The sequence below is a fragment of the Carassius auratus genome, chromosome 39 (assembly GCF_003368295.1).
Source record: "Carassius auratus strain Wakin chromosome 39, ASM336829v1, whole genome shotgun sequence".
Lineage (NCBI taxonomy): Eukaryota > Metazoa > Chordata > Actinopteri > Cypriniformes > Cyprinidae > Carassius > Carassius auratus.
In genome coordinates, this window is record NC_039281.1 from 1,945,260 (window position 1) to 1,961,583 (window position 16,324).

The following is a 16,324-nucleotide window of genomic DNA, read 5'->3' on the forward strand; positions in this document are numbered from 1 at the left end:
GAAAAGATAGGAGGAAGATAGAAACAGGCTTGTCGGGAGACAGCCTTCAGGGCTAGAGAGTCGAGAGCCGGGCCAATCTAGAGTCAAACAGACTCACCTTGTTACCTGTGCTGAATGAACTGTAGCGCATCTGAGCGACTCCTCGTGACCCATTCACCCACATACATTTCACACACACACACAGACAGCGGGGGGCCGGGAGTGTTGAGATGGTTTCATGCTGTGATGCTGTGCTGTGGAGGTCTGCGAAAAGGAAAAGGAGAGGAACACAGCATCTCAATGTGCAGTAACACATGCTCCTTGCCTTTTGGCAGGTAGAGTGAAGAGATTAACATGCAGACATGAATCCAGCTCATCCAGGACACCTCTCAGGGGAGGGAGCCGCTCACATGCCTCCCCGAAACGAATCTCTCGTAGAGTCCAAACGCTTTCTGGCCTGTCTCTTAAAAATAAAGGTTCCAATTAGAACCGAAAAAGAGTTTTACCGACCAGTTTTCCACAAAGAACTTTTTATATTTCATAAATCTCAGATGATGCCAATGCTAAGAACAATGCAAAATGCAAATAATGAAATGGAACTGTGCATATAATTGCTCATAGGATAATAAAAAATAATTTTTTTAAAGTTGACCCCACTGTACTATTTAGTGTCCTAAAAACCATATTGACAACCATATAGAAAAAAGATTTTTCATATCAAGGGGGTCTTACGAAGCTGCAAGGAAGAGTAAAAGGAGGAACCAGAAATCAAAAAGTGGGACAATTCCTTTGATCGCTGACCCTGCAGAGGTTCGCTCACAGTCTTCTTGGTAGCACAAGAGCGACTCCTGCCTTGTCCTTAATCTGTGACGCAAGGGACCCTCTGTACGGTCCCATCACCTGATCCCCAGCATTGCCTAGGGCTCCCGGGTGAGAAAGAGAGGGTGTCAAGTTTGGGCTTTGCAAAGAAAGTCCACCACTCTAGAGTAATAAAGATCACAGGATGACTAATTGTATGCCTGGCAGGCGGCAGATCTTTACACCTCAACAGTCAGCTAATAAGACAAAAGGCCCAGCGCCAGTCTCTCCCAGGGCCAGGTGGCACACCTCTGGAGCCCAGAGCGAGGTCAGGTGCTCGGGCTGTCCGGCCGTAATCATCAGCAGGTCTACTTGAGGGCAACTGCCACCTTATCAATCATTGATTGCATTTCATTAGGGGTTCAGCAGAGTGAGTATTGAGCCTCCAAGTGATATTGAGGTTATAGTGCAGCTTGACTGCAGGGAACGCAGTGCTGAATTGTGCTGGCACACTTAATTTGAGAGAGAACGCGCTGGACTTTTTGTTTGGGCAGAGAAAGCGTGATATGAAATTGTTTGTAGAGACGTGTGAGGGGTACGTGTGTAAAGTAGCCGCAGGTCGTTTTATAGACGCCACATAAATAATGAAGTAAAGCTAAGTCCACTGAGCAAAACTGTGAAGTTTATTTACCTTGTGGCTGTTTGAAGTTATTTCATACCTCTCTCTCTTGCCTAGTCGTTTTTCTTCATACCTCACATTCTTATAAAAAAAACTTGTTATATATATATATATTATATATGTTATATATTAACTTGTTATATATATATATATATATTATACAGGCTAACAAAATATTTTAGCTTTACATTATATTTATTCATAGTTTTTTTTTCTTTAAATAAGGAATACAAATGATTATGAATCTAAAATAAATATATTTTGTTATTATCAGTATTATTTAATTTTATTTGAAATAAAAACATTAAGACAGTCTTGCAAAAATCTTTTTTTACTAATACTAATTATTATTTACATTAATAAGCATTATTATTAATATAAATTTTAGCTGCTGCAGTATAAAAAAAAAAAAATTACATTTCTCATAGGAAAAGTGTGTAGAATCTTTGCAGTGGAGAGTGTTCTGGGTTGGTGTGGTTAGGTGGCTGCTCAAGTCTATGGGACTTTTTTTTTACTTTATTGTCCACCAGGCAAATATTGATAAATTAAGTTTATACTTCTGGTTTGATCAGATCTGGCACTAAACCAATTAGTCATACTTGACCTTTAAAAATGTATCTATCAAATTAAAGTTCATATTTCAAACTCAGAACATACATTGTTGTATTTGTTAGTGTGTGTCAACATGAATAGCTAAAGCAAGTGTGTGTGTGCGTGTGTGTGTTTGTATGTGTGTGTTTTACGTAAGTGCTTGTGTGTGCGTTCATGTTGTGCCAAAGGGCCCATGGCAGGGTATCGTAGCCAGCGAGCATCAGAGACATTAACTAACTTGTGTTTTATAATGGAGATTAATGAACTGAGCTGTGGCCAGGGGGAAGACAGGACAGGACAGTAGAGGAGAGCAAAGGAGAAACAGGGTATGAAAAAGAAGAGAGAGAGAGGGGTGTGCTGCCAGTGCCAAGGATGTGCTAGTGACAGATTGCCCACTGGGTGTGGATGGCATAGCGCTGCTGAACGAGGGACAGGTTGGATGACTGGGGCAGGACACAGGGAACTGCAGCGGAGAGGCAGACTGGAACAAGAGCCCCATACCTGGACAGCATCAGTCACGAGAGCAGGGGAGAACAAACCATGGAGACACGTACAGATGGGCAGACAAGGGGAAGGGGTACTGGCATGTATAATAAAGAAATACCGACAGGAACACCATAAGAGAGAGACAACAGACATACAGTAAAACAAGAAATAGAAATTCTTTATGAACAGGTGCACATACACTTAAAGCAAAGCATAAATATACACACACTGTACAGTAAATAATGCATAAAACTGGGTGTGATAACAGTTATGCCAAAAAAAATAATAATAATAATAATTCATAATAAAAAGTATTTTGTTTGTTTGTTTGTTACCTTAATTTTTTTTTTCTATAACTTTATATAAACTGGTTGAGTTTGCTATGTGAAATAATATTTTGGGGTTTAATGTTTTTACTGTGTGTGTGTGTTTGTCTGGCAAACCATTTTACAGTGCAACAAAAACGATAAATGATACAGTCCAGAAATCTCTTAAATATGATGCATGGCACTTATTTTGGTATTATTTCTTATTATTTTTTTATTATATTATTTGATTATTAAAGTTTTTTTGGCAGATGCTTCAATGCAAAGTGACTTTTTTAAAATTCAAGCGATTCAAGCTAAGGGGATCAACTCTAAAATTGTTCTAATATTTCCATTTGTAATGATTTAGTGCGATAATAGTTTTGATCAGTGTTTTTTTATTATTATTTAAATTATGTTATAGTTGTTATTAATATTTTGAATTAGTTTTTTTTTTCATTTTCATTTTAAAGATTTAGTATTGTGTAGTATTCATTTTAAAGATTTTTTGTGTGTGTTTGTTATTGTTAGTACTTACAGTGAATATATATATATATATATATTAGTAGTTCTTGTTGTATAGATTGTTCTATACTGTATGTTAACATGTTCTAGATTGTTCATATCGGTTAACGTTTATTATATTTCAAGTAACAAGTTTTTTTTAATGGTTTTAATTTTAGTTTTAGTCAACTTTAATAACCCTGGATTAAAGTGAGTAAATACTTCTTTATTATGGAAAATGTACAGTAATGATGCTGTTGAGTCTTGCTTTACGTGAGTTTCAAGGTGCTCTCTTGTTTATGTTCTGTTCTAATTATATCCTTTTAATGTTTTTGTATTTTGTTTTTACAAATAGAGTCCCAACTCATTACACTGTAACTAATGTAAAGGTTGGATAAATACATTAGATTGGATAATGCAGGAACAACAGAGCACAAGGTCTCATCTGTAACAGGGACATTCTCTCTCTCTCTCTCTCGCCCCATGTTTGTCATTGACTTGAGCCATCTGTGAGGATCGTTACTGCTCGTTGATGATTGGCTGGGGGAGGACTGTTAGTTCTAAGGTCATATTTTGTCGTGGGAAATGCAAGTCAATAAGGGATGAGTAGGAAGCTTAGTGCCCCCATTTCCATATGCCCCCCAATCCTCTCTTGCGTGTGTGCATGTTGTGCACTACCACGCAACACAGTCCCAGATGAGCTCTTAAAGCTAAACTCCAAAGGAATATCACAATATTCAGTGGTTTCCTGAGTCTGTTTCTGCCTCTCTGCTTGATCTGAAGGCCACTGTTGTTCTTCCTCGTAAATGTAACAGTTTCCACACAGTGTGCTCAGAAACTCAGCCAGAAAGTGTTCAGTTTCAGGGCCTTGTGGCCAGGCATAAAACAGTCACTAAGAGCTGCACTTCACAGATGCAGGCCCTGCTTATTTTTGCATGGCATAGATGTGAGAAACCTGAGAGCTTATGTTCCAGCATGGGTTTTATTTTCTGCATGTGTTAAGGTATGCAGTGTATTTTAGGTCCATTTGTGTGTGTTTGAATTTGTTTCTTTGGGGAAAAAATGTCTAAAAGTACCCTAGAAAAATCACAAAAATTTTTTTGTAACTTCCGAAGATTAAATGGTTTATAAAGAGATTAAATAATGTCTTTATTCAGCTCTAAAATTATTAAAGCTTTATTTTAAGGTTAGTTTAAATTATAGTTTAGAGTTTATATAATTAATAATATGGTTATAATTAATATTATTCAATTATTTATATTAAATTAGGTTTAATTAAATACAGGTGCATCTCAAATAAGTTAGAATGTTGTGGAAAAGTAAATTTATTTCAGTAATTCAACTCAAATTGTGAAACTCGTGTATAAAATAAATTCAATGCACATAGACTGAAGTAGTTTAAGTCTTTAGTTATTTTAACTGTGATGATTTTGGCTCACATTTATCTAAAACCCACCAATTCAGTATCTCAACAAATAAATTTTTTTTTGTGTGTGTGTGCATTGTTGGTGTTCTGGAAGGTATGTTCATTTACTGTACATGTACTCAATACTTGGTAGGGGCCCATTTTGCTGTAATTACTGCCTCAATACTGCATGGCATGGAGGTGATCAGTTTGTGGCACTGCTGAATTGGTTTGGAGGCCCAGGTTTCTTTGACAGTGACCTTCAGCTCATCTGCATTTTTTTGTCTCTTGTTTCTTCTTTTCCTCTTGACAATACCCCAATGATTCTCTCTGGGTTCAGGTCTGGTGAGTTTGCTGGCCAGTCAAGCACACCGACACCATGGTCATTTAACCAACTTTTGCTGCTTTTGGCAGTGTGGCCAGGGGCCAAATCCTGCTGGAAAATTAAATCAGCCTCTACAAATGCTGGTCAGCAGAAGGAAGCGTGAAGTGCTCCAAAATTTCTTGGTAAATGGGAGCAGTGACTTTGTTTTTAAAAAAAAAACACAATGGACCAACACCAGCAGATGACATTGCAAATCATCCCCAAATCATCACACACTGTGGAAACTTAACACTGGACTTCAGGCAACTTGGGCTATAAGCTTCTCCACCCTTCCTCCAGACTCTAGGACCTTGGTTTCCAAATGAAATACAAAACTTGTTCTCATCTGAAAAGAGGACTTTGGACCACTGGGCAACAGTCCAGTTCTTCTTCACCTTAGCCCATGTAAGATGCCTCTGATGTTGTCTGTGGATCAGCAGATTCATTGACACATCTGTGTGTGGTAGCTCATGACGCCTTGACTCCAGCCTCAGTCCATTCCTTGTGAAGTTCACTCAAATTCTTGAATCGATTTTGCTTGACAATCCTCATAAGGCTGCGATTCTCTCGGTTGGTTGTGCATCTTTTTCTTCCACCCTTTTTCATTCTACTCAACTTTCGATGAATGTTTGTGGCTTACCCTAACTTGTGAAGGGTGTCAATGATTGTCTTCTGGACTGTCAGCAGTCTTCCCCATGATTGCAGCGAGTGAACCAAACTGAGAGACCATTTTGAAGCCTCAGAAAACCTTTGCAGGTGTTTTGAGTTGATTAGCTGATTGGCACGTCACCATATTCTAATTTGTTGAGATAGTTAACTGGTGGGTTTTTGTTAAATGTGAACCAAAATCATCCCAATTAAAAGAACCAAAGACTTAAACTACTTCAGTCTGTGTGCATTGAATTTTTTTAATACACAAGTTTCGCAATTTGAGTTGAATTACTGAAATAAATGAACCTTCCATGGCATTTTAATCTGAGATTTTTTTTTTTTTTTAAGTTCCGAAAAGTTTAGATTTAACAACAATGCACAAAATAATAATAAGATTTACTTAATTTTTACTTAAATGTGTTTACTTATTATTTAAATTGTCGTTAATATTATTTTTGACCCTTTTTTGGGAAGTCTGTAGATAAAATCAACAACAATTAACTGTGAGATTTACTTTAAGATTTTATTTATTTATTTGCCTGAATGCAATGTAAGTCGCTTTGGATAAAATTTCTGCTAAATGCATAAATTTAATTTTAAATTTAACTTATTTAGTTTAAAATGAGTTTTCTTTTCCTGCTATTTACAGTATACTGTATATAATAACAAGTTACTAAATGTAAAAATCTACATTCACACTAATTAACTGGAACACCACCATTATAAAGCTGCATGTATTTTACATGATTTTATACCTTTGGAATGTACTGATATTTGTCAATAAATATTAGGTTTTTGTGTGTGTGGGGTGAGGGGCAGGGGTTTCGACACAGTACTTAAGGGTTACAAATATAACAAACAAGCTTAAGCAATATTTACGTTTTTTTATTTCATTATGCATAATGTAGAATTAGCATAATATTTGTATCGTGAGTGTGTGTACAGACTGTTGTTCTCACAGTACAGTAATGACAGGTTTGCCAGCAACCCCAGCTGCCTCTTACCTGGCAACACTCGAGGGAGAAAAACTTCTAGAACTTCCTCTCTCTCTCTCTCTCTCTCTCTCTCTCTCTCTCTCTCTCACTCTCTCTCTCTCACTCTTTCTCTCTCTCCTCCCAACATACTCACCAACTCACTTGTTTCCAATTTATTTGTGCACATTTCCCTCACTTTGTCTTCTTCTGTCTTCTCTTCATCCCTCGAGTCTTTTTTCCTTTGTTTTCTTCCAACCTTTCCCCTTTTGCTCATCTTTCAGCGCTGTTTTCTGTCTGCATCTCTCACTTTTACCTCTCGTCATGAGATTTACAATTACTCTGCCATTTCCTCTCTTTGTCCTGCTCTTTGCCAACCTGTTTTTTTTTTTTCTGATTTTATGAACTGCATCTGTAGTTCAATCTTTTCTCTTTTTCTGTGTTTACTCTATACTTTTATCTGTCTCTCTCTTTGTTTTCTGTTCTCTTCTCATACAGTCATGTGAAGTGTGTATGTGTTTATGTGAGTGTGGCTGGTGGGGGGTTAGGTTTCAGTGTAATACCCCAGGGAGCTCCAGTAGAGGTTGCCATAATACCAGCTCTGGCTTCCTCTGTATCACCTCCACACCTCTCTGTCTGTCTCTGAACAGTGTGTTGTGTGTGTTGTGTGTGTGTGAGAGAGAGAGAAAGCGAGAGAGAGGGCAATCCTCCTCTTAAGCCTGATCATACAGGATCTACATATCTACATTTATCTACAGTGTAATAATAGGCTTGTCATTTTATACTTTTATGACTTTCTTTCTTCTGTGGGACACAAAAACAGATGTTTAGCAGAATGTTTGAGTGGCACTCTTCTTTACAATAAAAGTAGATGGTGACCATCTCTTAAGCTTTCAAAGCAGAAAAACAAATGATAAAACACAAGGTCCATATGTGCTATATTAAAAAAAAAATGTTCTTAAAATTGTTCTTTTGTGAAAGAACATAATTTCAATTTTCAATTTTTCAATTTTCAATTGATCAAAAGTGATAAATATATATATATAAATTAAAATAAATGCTGTTATTTAAAAAATGTTATGCATCAAAAAATGACTAAGAAAAAAGTATTACAGTTTTCATTAATATATTAAGCAGCACTACTGTTAGAATAAAATATTTTCTGAGCACAATATCAGCATATTAGAATAAGTTTATTTTATTTGAAGACTGGCGTAATGATGCTGAAAATTCAGCTTTGTCATATATAGGAAAGAAAATACATTTTAAAATATATTATAATAGAAAACAGTTATTTTTGAATAGCAACATTATTCCACATATTACTGTTTATTCAAAAAAAATTACCACCCACAAACTTTCAATGGTTATGTATTTCTGAGCAACAGAATTTTTTTCAGCGGGACAAGACATGTATATATTCATTATTTCTTTGCAATCATGTGTATCATAAAAACCTTGAGTAGAAATGACAGAAATTATTGTAAAAAGTTAAATAGATGAAAAAAAAGTGTTGGGCAAGAGTGATGATTTGATGCTTCCATATGAAGTGGAAAGGAGGTGTGAAGACTTTAATTCAGTACAGATGAGGCAGATGGAAAATAAGTATACACAAGAAGCCATTGAAAGATGCTTATGTCCTGTTTTAGTTTCAGTACTCTTAATAAGACCAGAGTGAGAGTCTGTGGGCCAGTGGAGATGTGTGACTTACACAGGAACACTACAGGAAAAAACGCTGTGTGAAGAATGACAGTGGAGCATATGTGTACAGTCTGAAAGGATCACAGCCCTGGATCACTGCTTGTGTGATTTGGCACAGGTTGAGTGTGTGTTCTGTGTGGTTTGTGTGTGTGTGACAGGATGGTGTAAATGAGATTCCGACAGCTTCTTTTTCTATCTACCTCATCACGTTTGGCTTCTCGTTTTTGAACACGGTTTGCTTACACAGTATATAGGAAACAACTTTGGAACTGATTTAATCATTTAATATAATGATGCTGTTTTATGGTTTGCCACTTGTTTTTTTAATGAATGTGCTGCGCAGTTTGAGAAGCAAACCGTGTTTATTTACAGTACCAGAGGTGGATTGTAGGACTAAACTGTGTTTGTGTGTGTGTGTGTGTGTGTGTGTGTGTGTTATTAGGAGGTTCTTCTGAAAAGAGCTGCAGATCTGGTGGAGGCGCTGTATGGAATGCCTCATAACAATCAGGTATCAAAATCACTCATCTAGCCAGCTGATAATGTTCAAGTTTTTATATTTTACAAACTCTGTTTTCTATCACCCTAGACCTAAACCTATGCCTCATAGGAAACTACTGGAAGTTTTTGAATTAAAAAAAAAAACACAATTTAGTATGTTATTTAAGCCTTTTGGTTTACGGGGGCACAGGAAGTATCGTAATAAACGTCATAGTACCCATGTCATTATTCACATTTGTGTCCTCATAAACCATATACACCAGAACACACACACACACACACAAGCACAATCAAAAATATTTAAATATTTGTAATAACTATTATGTAAATACAATTTGAATAGAGTAACATAATAAGAACATTACATTTTTAACGACATATATTTTTAAACAGCTTCATATTTATATATGGGAAAATTAAATTATTTTATTTTATAATTATTGTAATATAAATAAGATTATACTATATATATATATATATATATATATATATATATATATAATCTTATTAGAACTATATCTAATGCTAAAATATTCTTGGATTAATAAATAATAATGAATTATATTATTAATTAAAATTATTTAACCATTATTTTCTTTCATGTAATCTTGAATCAGAACCCATTGAGAACCACTGTATATCATCTCTCTTTCTCTCTCTCTCTCTCTCTCTCTCTCTCTCTCTGGATTGGTCAGGATATCATTTTAAAGCGTGCTGCAGACTTGACGGAGGCGTTGTACAGCGTGCCGCGGAGCCATAACCAGTTGCCCTCGCTGACAGGCTCCGGCGCTCACTCGGGCATGATGGGAGTTAACTCTTTCAGCAGCCAGCTCGCCGTCAACATCTCTGAGGCCTCACAGGGAGACCAAGGTCAGTGTGTGCTGTGCTGTGAGTCTTCAAACACTTGCATGTATGGCTGTAAAGCAATTCAAAAATAATGAATTGCATATATCAATATTTTGAAGTCAGTATATTGTTTGTTTTATATCATTGAACATGAAGCCTATCACTGGCTTACAGTTCACAGCAAACCATTTTACAATCAAAACTCGATTAAAGGTGTTACTTCATTTACATACAGATCAAAGGGCACGATTAATTGTGTTAATTTTCTTATCACACTATTTTCTTTCGAAATAATCACACTAATGCATGGCATTGACAGCCCTACAAAGTGTTTGACTGGGTTTGATTGAAACATGACTTCCCGAAAATCTAAGCTGCTCGACAACCTCAACACTTAAGTTCAGTCACATGGTCTGTCAGTCCTAGTTTGGATCTGTTCATCTGTCGTTTGGTGAGCTTCACACCCACCCACAGCCCTGGACCAGCAGCACTGTACATGATGATTGCACGGCTGTGTTTTGGCAAGCCTGTCACCCACAGCACTCAAAGCTGCCACTCACACTCACCTGCCCATAGAAATGACACATTCATCAGAGTGTGTCTGTGTGTGTACACACTCCCTGTCACTCCTGAGAGAAGTGTGAGCGGCACTGGCTGTGAACGTGCTGAGAGACTCAGGATGACAGCGCTACAAGAATGAAACACACTATTTGCAACTTCAAACACAGTTTATAAGCACAGCCCGCAACTTTGCTATTGCAGTAATACATTTCATTTTAAAATATATTCAAATAGAAAATGTTATTTTAAATTGTAAAAATATTGTAACATGAGCTGACTGCTAAAGCTGAACCTTGTATTCTTAATGTTGCTTAAAATTAAGCTAAAATCTGTAAAAAGTCACTTGAACCGTCTTAATTATGTAATTTACACACCATTAGCATCACTAAATAGAATAGACATTTCCTTTGTACTTGAGTATGTGTTTCATACCCTGAGTGTGAGCATTTCCATGCACAAGTATGTTTTTAATATCGCAGCATGTTTCTCTTCACCCACCGGCTCTGACACTCACAGACAGGAAGTGGGAATGGATGTGAGACGAACAGATCACTCTCCTTATATCAGAGAGAGAGAGACACACACACACAGGAAGATATGGGAACTCTTTCTCCCTTGTCACCCTCTGCTTTCTCTCCTGCTAGCACTCATCCCGTTTTCTTCTCGTCTGTTTTCCTCATTCACGCAGGAAAGGAACACCTACAGGAATCCATGAGGTTATGGGAAAGGGCCGTTAGCCATTATAAAAATATTGCATTTCATACTTCATGCTTGTATGCAGTGAAACTTCAGCAGGATTAAATTCGGTCAGCCTGCTGCTCCGCTCGTTCATCCATCAAACTAATTATTAATTATTAAGTTCTAATTAAGTTGCAAACACCAACTCTTTCCTGCAGCTAATCAAACCATATAGGAGCACAGCTTATTTAGGGAAGTTCTCAGATTAACCAGCATTTCTTAAATCAATATTTTCTCTTCTTCCTCACACTCTCTCTGAATTTCTTTCTCAACTGTTTGATACGAGAAGTAGGCTTAAGGCCCAGAGTGTGGACATAGATGGATGCCAAATGGTATTCGAAGCTCTCTGTCTCTCTTCTCTTCCTGTTTAGTTTTGGCTGACTGTGAATAGAACAGGAAAAAAAGGAAAAGAATCAAGAATATGATGCTTCCTTTAGAAATGTCTGTTCAAAACATACCACCATGCTTGCATGTATGTTGTGATGACTAACAGGCCATTGTTATGCGGGGTTATTGCTGGGTTGTTTTTGGTTTTTGGTGGTTGCTACATTTTGTATTGGTTGCTACTGGTTAAAGAGTCCACTCTCAAGTCTCTGCGATATCCATGTTTCTCAGTATAGTCCAGGTCCTGTCTGTCTTATTGTCTGCCAGGTGAAAAGAGTCCAAAACCCCCAGTACATACACACACACACACACACACACACACTGCTTGTGGGAACATAGACAACGTTGTTTGACTGCTGTAATGGGTGTTTTCTTAACAGCAGCCAGACATCTTTAAAATGTTCTCACACTTACCAAGGAATCCCACCCACTAGAAACACAAACCCAGCATGTCACAGACACACATTAGTCCAACCGCAACATCTACAAATCACATCAAGCGTCTTAATAAGCAAACTCATAATAAATCCCAGTGCTTAAACATGGTTTATATTTGATCTTCAATCTACAAGTGTCCTCATTAACCTGTCGTCTTAACCTGTCTTATACTCCAGGCTACTCTCGTAACTCAAACAGCGTGTCTCCTCGTGGGTACGTGTCGAGCTCCACACCCCAGCAATCCAACTACAACACCATCACCTCCACCATGAATGGATACGGAGCCGGGATGACCAACCTGGGCGTCCCTGGATCCCCGAGCTTCCTCAATGGATCCGCCGCCAACTCTCCTTACGCAAGTGAGTGTTCTGTTGATAAGCTAACAGATCCTGACATTTCTGCTGAAAAGACCAGCATAATGGGCTTCTTGAGTAGTTTATCCGGCAAAATATTTTTTGGGGGGAACCAAATATGGTTCTTCTTTGGCATTACTGTGATGCTCCCCTTTTGGAAACTTTTTAGACTGTAGAACTACCATTTTGGGCTCCCCAAATAGTCTTCCAATTAACAGTTATATTCTTGATAATTCTTGATAGTGTGAAGACCATTTAAATAATCTGAAGAACATTTTTCCATAATAAAGGACCTTTTGTGGAATGGAAAGGTTTTAACCTTTCATTGAACCATAGATACAGATAAAGAACCTTTATTTTAAAGAGTGTAGACTGATTGATTAGCTACAAACCAGCTTAGAAATATTAGATACTACATACTAGTAATTTCAGCAGGGTTGTTAACTCTTCACGGCATGTTTTGGATTCTGATTTGTTGGATTTAACCAGCTAAAATCAAATATTTGTGATTTTGAGTATCACAACAGTCATATTTGGTCGCAACTTGCTAAGGTGTTGCATCTGAAATGCTAAGGTGGCTTGTTTGTCTATTCGTGTTCTTTGAGGAAAAGGTTATTGTCTGTCTGCTGTTCCATGTACAGTACGTTAACATCTCCATATGAACTAACTCCACAAACACTCATATTTATTCATCTCCTTTCATGTCTAACACTGTAACGACTTCTCCATGCATCTTGCTCCGTCACATGCTCGCTTTCTCACTGCGAACAGGATAGTGAGCTTTCTGTCTGCACTTTCCTGTGGATACGTCTGCTGCTACTGTTTTGGGGGTGGGGGGATCTCAATGCTAATGGCCTGACAATTACAAATGAGGTTTATATACTCAGGACTGTTCATATATTCAATATATAGCAGCTGTATTTTGTGTGATTGGCACTTGTTTGGCAGGCCGGGCTTCGTGCAAATCTGTTTCATGGCAGGATTGCTTTCCATTCATTACAAAAATGGGAAACAATTGGCAAGCGTTTTCGATTGGAATTTCATTGAAGAAAATTAATTGTGGCTTTTGCCAAATTGGTGAGAAAGCTCAAGGTTTCTGCTCAAGATTCAGTGCCAAGATTGTTGGCTAGTGTACAGTGGTTTTTATTACCTGTCTTTTTCTCGAAGCGTTCAGATGACCGCATATTAGATGTCATGGTACTATCATCTCCAGGCATGCTTTACGTGTTTGTGTGTCAATACGAAAGGGGTTTTATTTGTTGATGCTTCAGCAAAAGTGTTATTTGGCAGTCAAATGTGGACTATATTGACACAAATCCTCAAGAGTTCTAAGTTATGGATCAACTTTGCCATTCAGGTAGCACAGTTTCATTCCCATAATGCCTCACTCTGCCATGGCCCTTCCACTCCAATTAACCTTCTAACAATCGGCATGACCCATCTCATAACTGTCATCTTTGTGTGCGTGCGGGTGTGTGTGTCTCTGTGTGTGTGTGTGTGTCTGTTTCAGTCACCCCCACCAGTCCTCTATTGGAGCATCATGCCTCCTCCTCCTCCTCTTCTTCATGCATCCCTACTTCCATCTATCTGTCTGCGGGCCCTTTCTCATTCTCTCCTGTCCATATGATCTCTGCAGTCAAACAGAAGAGCGCCTTCGCGCCTGTCGTCCGGCCACAGACTTCCCCGCCCCCACCTGCACCAGCACCAATGGGAGCAGTCTACAGGGTGAGCACCCCACCCCTCTCCTGCCTCTGAGCCAATCAGGAAACAAGACCCTATTTTACAATGAGTCACAAAAGAAGGGCACTAAATTTTTGAGGACAAAGTTGATCCATAACTTTCTACTTATAAGACATGTTGTTTGTTGTTTTTGCTGCAAAAAAAAAAAAAAAAAAAAAAAAACTAAAATACATTTTAAGTAAATAAATAGTGAAAATGCTGTTTTTCACACTGGTGGTGATGTCTGTTGGGGCAAATCAGTTTGAAATAATATCAGAATTCCCTAAATAAAAATTCAAACTCCTCAACATAGTAATAATAGGAATGTCTCTTGATCACCAAATCAGTATATTAAAATGATTTCTGAAGGAGCATGTGACAAAGAAAACTAGTGTACATGTTTTAGGTCAACAAGGATCCAAAATTTCTACTTATAAGACTTATTAATAATAATAATAATAATGATGATAATAATAGTTGCATTTCAATAAATAATAAATTCAAATTCATCTGATTTCCATGCAGGTGGTGATGTTGGGGCAAATTAGTGTAAAATAGTATTAAAATTACCAGATTTTGTCATTAAAAATTATTAATAAAATATGATCATTTCCCGTGTTATTTGCATGTTTTGAACCCAAAATCTGTCTGAAGATGCTGCAATCTAGTTCTAGAAGGAACACTTAACCTTAAAACACTAAATTGTAGAAGTCTTTGCTTAACTACAGCCATTCGCTAAAAATATTCCTCAGTCCAGACCGACTGTGGAATGAGCTGCAGTATTGAAAATTGTCATTTCATGGTTCAGATAGATCATGTGTTGTTTGCACCATCTCTTTTATTGTCGACTGACTTCTTGCTTTTTATCTCTTCCAGCTATGGCCGGTCTGATAGTCCCTCCCATGTGAAGAGGAACCTGATCTTCCTCTAAGGCTTCATAGAGCCCACAACAAACTCACTGGCTCACCAAATCTGTCTGACACTCTCTTATTGAACTTCACCAGTCCTATGAGGAGCTGCCCAAAAAGAACATCTACACCTGGATTGCTAACAGAAAAAAAAAAGAAGTAAACCTGGCCTGAAAATGTCCCATGTCCTGAAATGTCAATAGATGTGTTTGTTTTGCCCTCTATGACTTCATCTTTGGAGATTCACTATACCGGCATTTCGAACAGGACGCATAAAAGCTGGATATTATCGCAATGTGAACGAGAGGCCGAGGTTTTGATACATCCACGACTGAAGGGGCTTCTTTGCATGGCTGATGTTGTCTGTAGACCATTTGTTTCATACTGTGTGTCCGTCCTGTTTCCACTGTGAGAAGAGAGATGCCACTCATCCAGCTGGGACTGTGACGGCTCACAAGTCCATTCCGAATGGATTCATTCCTAATTATGAAATGCAGTGTCTTTGGTTTTTGGCATCAAGCTGATTTTATTTCCTTTCTCTTTTGTTTTAAACCATCAAATGAGAACACAATGATGAACAAACAAACACAAAATGATCCCAGACTGTAATTTAGTGTTCGTCAGGATGTTGGATGTCAGTCATTTTTACTCATACCGTTTCTGTAGTTCCAGTATAGTTCCAGGTGTGTGGATAGGTAGATTTAAGCCAGGAATGCTTTCTGCAGTTTTAATCACATTTAGGTACCAGACATGTTGAACTTCTTATTGTGCTTTTTTTGTATGTATTTATAAAGTTCGTTTCGGGATTTCTTTGGTGAGTTAGGCCAGAATAATAGTATCAAATATCTATGTCAACACATTTGATGTCTTAATACCTTTTAGATATTGTAAAAAGAATGAAAAATAAAAGGGATAACACTTTTTTTTGTAAAAACTAAAATGTCTATGACAAAAAAAACAAACAAAATAAACATCCGGACATGACCGGGACACCTTTTTTTTCTTTTTCAAAGCAGGGTGCAACGCTTCACCACTTTTGTAAAAAAAAAAAAAAAAAAAAAAAATTAAAAAAAACGGACATAACATTTTTTAAATCATATATTTAATGTTTTTTGTAAAATGCATTTGTGTTCTTGTTCCTCCTCTTGTCTTGTGTGTTCTCGTGAAACGTGTATGATCATCGTTATTTCCTAATGCACTATTTTTGTTGGGCCCCTTACAAGAGCTATGTATCTTAGCAAGCAGATTGAAATAATAATAATAATAATAATATTAATAATAAAAGTGACAAAAAATGTAAAACAAAGAAATATGCACCAGTATGTTTTCAGATTATTTTTTGGATTGATTACTCTTTGTTTTGGTCATGATAACTGAAACGGCTAATCGTTCATCATGTGATTTTGTTAATATTTCTAAAATGTTTCCATAATACTTCTCTGTCT

At 37.3% G+C, this 16,324-nt stretch overlaps 1 protein-coding gene across 3 annotated transcripts in view; it reads left to right on the forward strand.

Annotated features, from left to right (window-relative positions):
- The window catches only part of LOC113057635 (transcription factor COE3-like), a 93,755-nt gene extending 77,882 nt beyond the window's left edge, over nt 1-15,873 (forward strand). The window contains exons 12-16 of one of the 3 annotated variants that reach the window (XM_026225075.1): nt 8,877-8,942; nt 9,628-9,802; nt 12,076-12,258; nt 13,889-13,977; nt 14,848-15,873. In XM_026225075.1, coding sequence (XP_026080860.1) covers nt 8,877-8,942; nt 9,628-9,802; nt 12,076-12,258; nt 13,889-13,977; nt 14,848-14,862 — 528 coding nt within the window. In that variant the 3' untranslated portion in view covers nt 14,863-15,873. The remainder of the gene's footprint in view (nt 1-8,876; nt 8,943-9,627; nt 9,803-12,075; nt 12,259-13,888; nt 13,978-14,847) is intronic. The other 2 variants (XM_026225076.1, XM_026225078.1) reach the window with 2 other exon arrangements.
- Nucleotides 15,874-16,324: the final 451 nt, after the last annotated feature.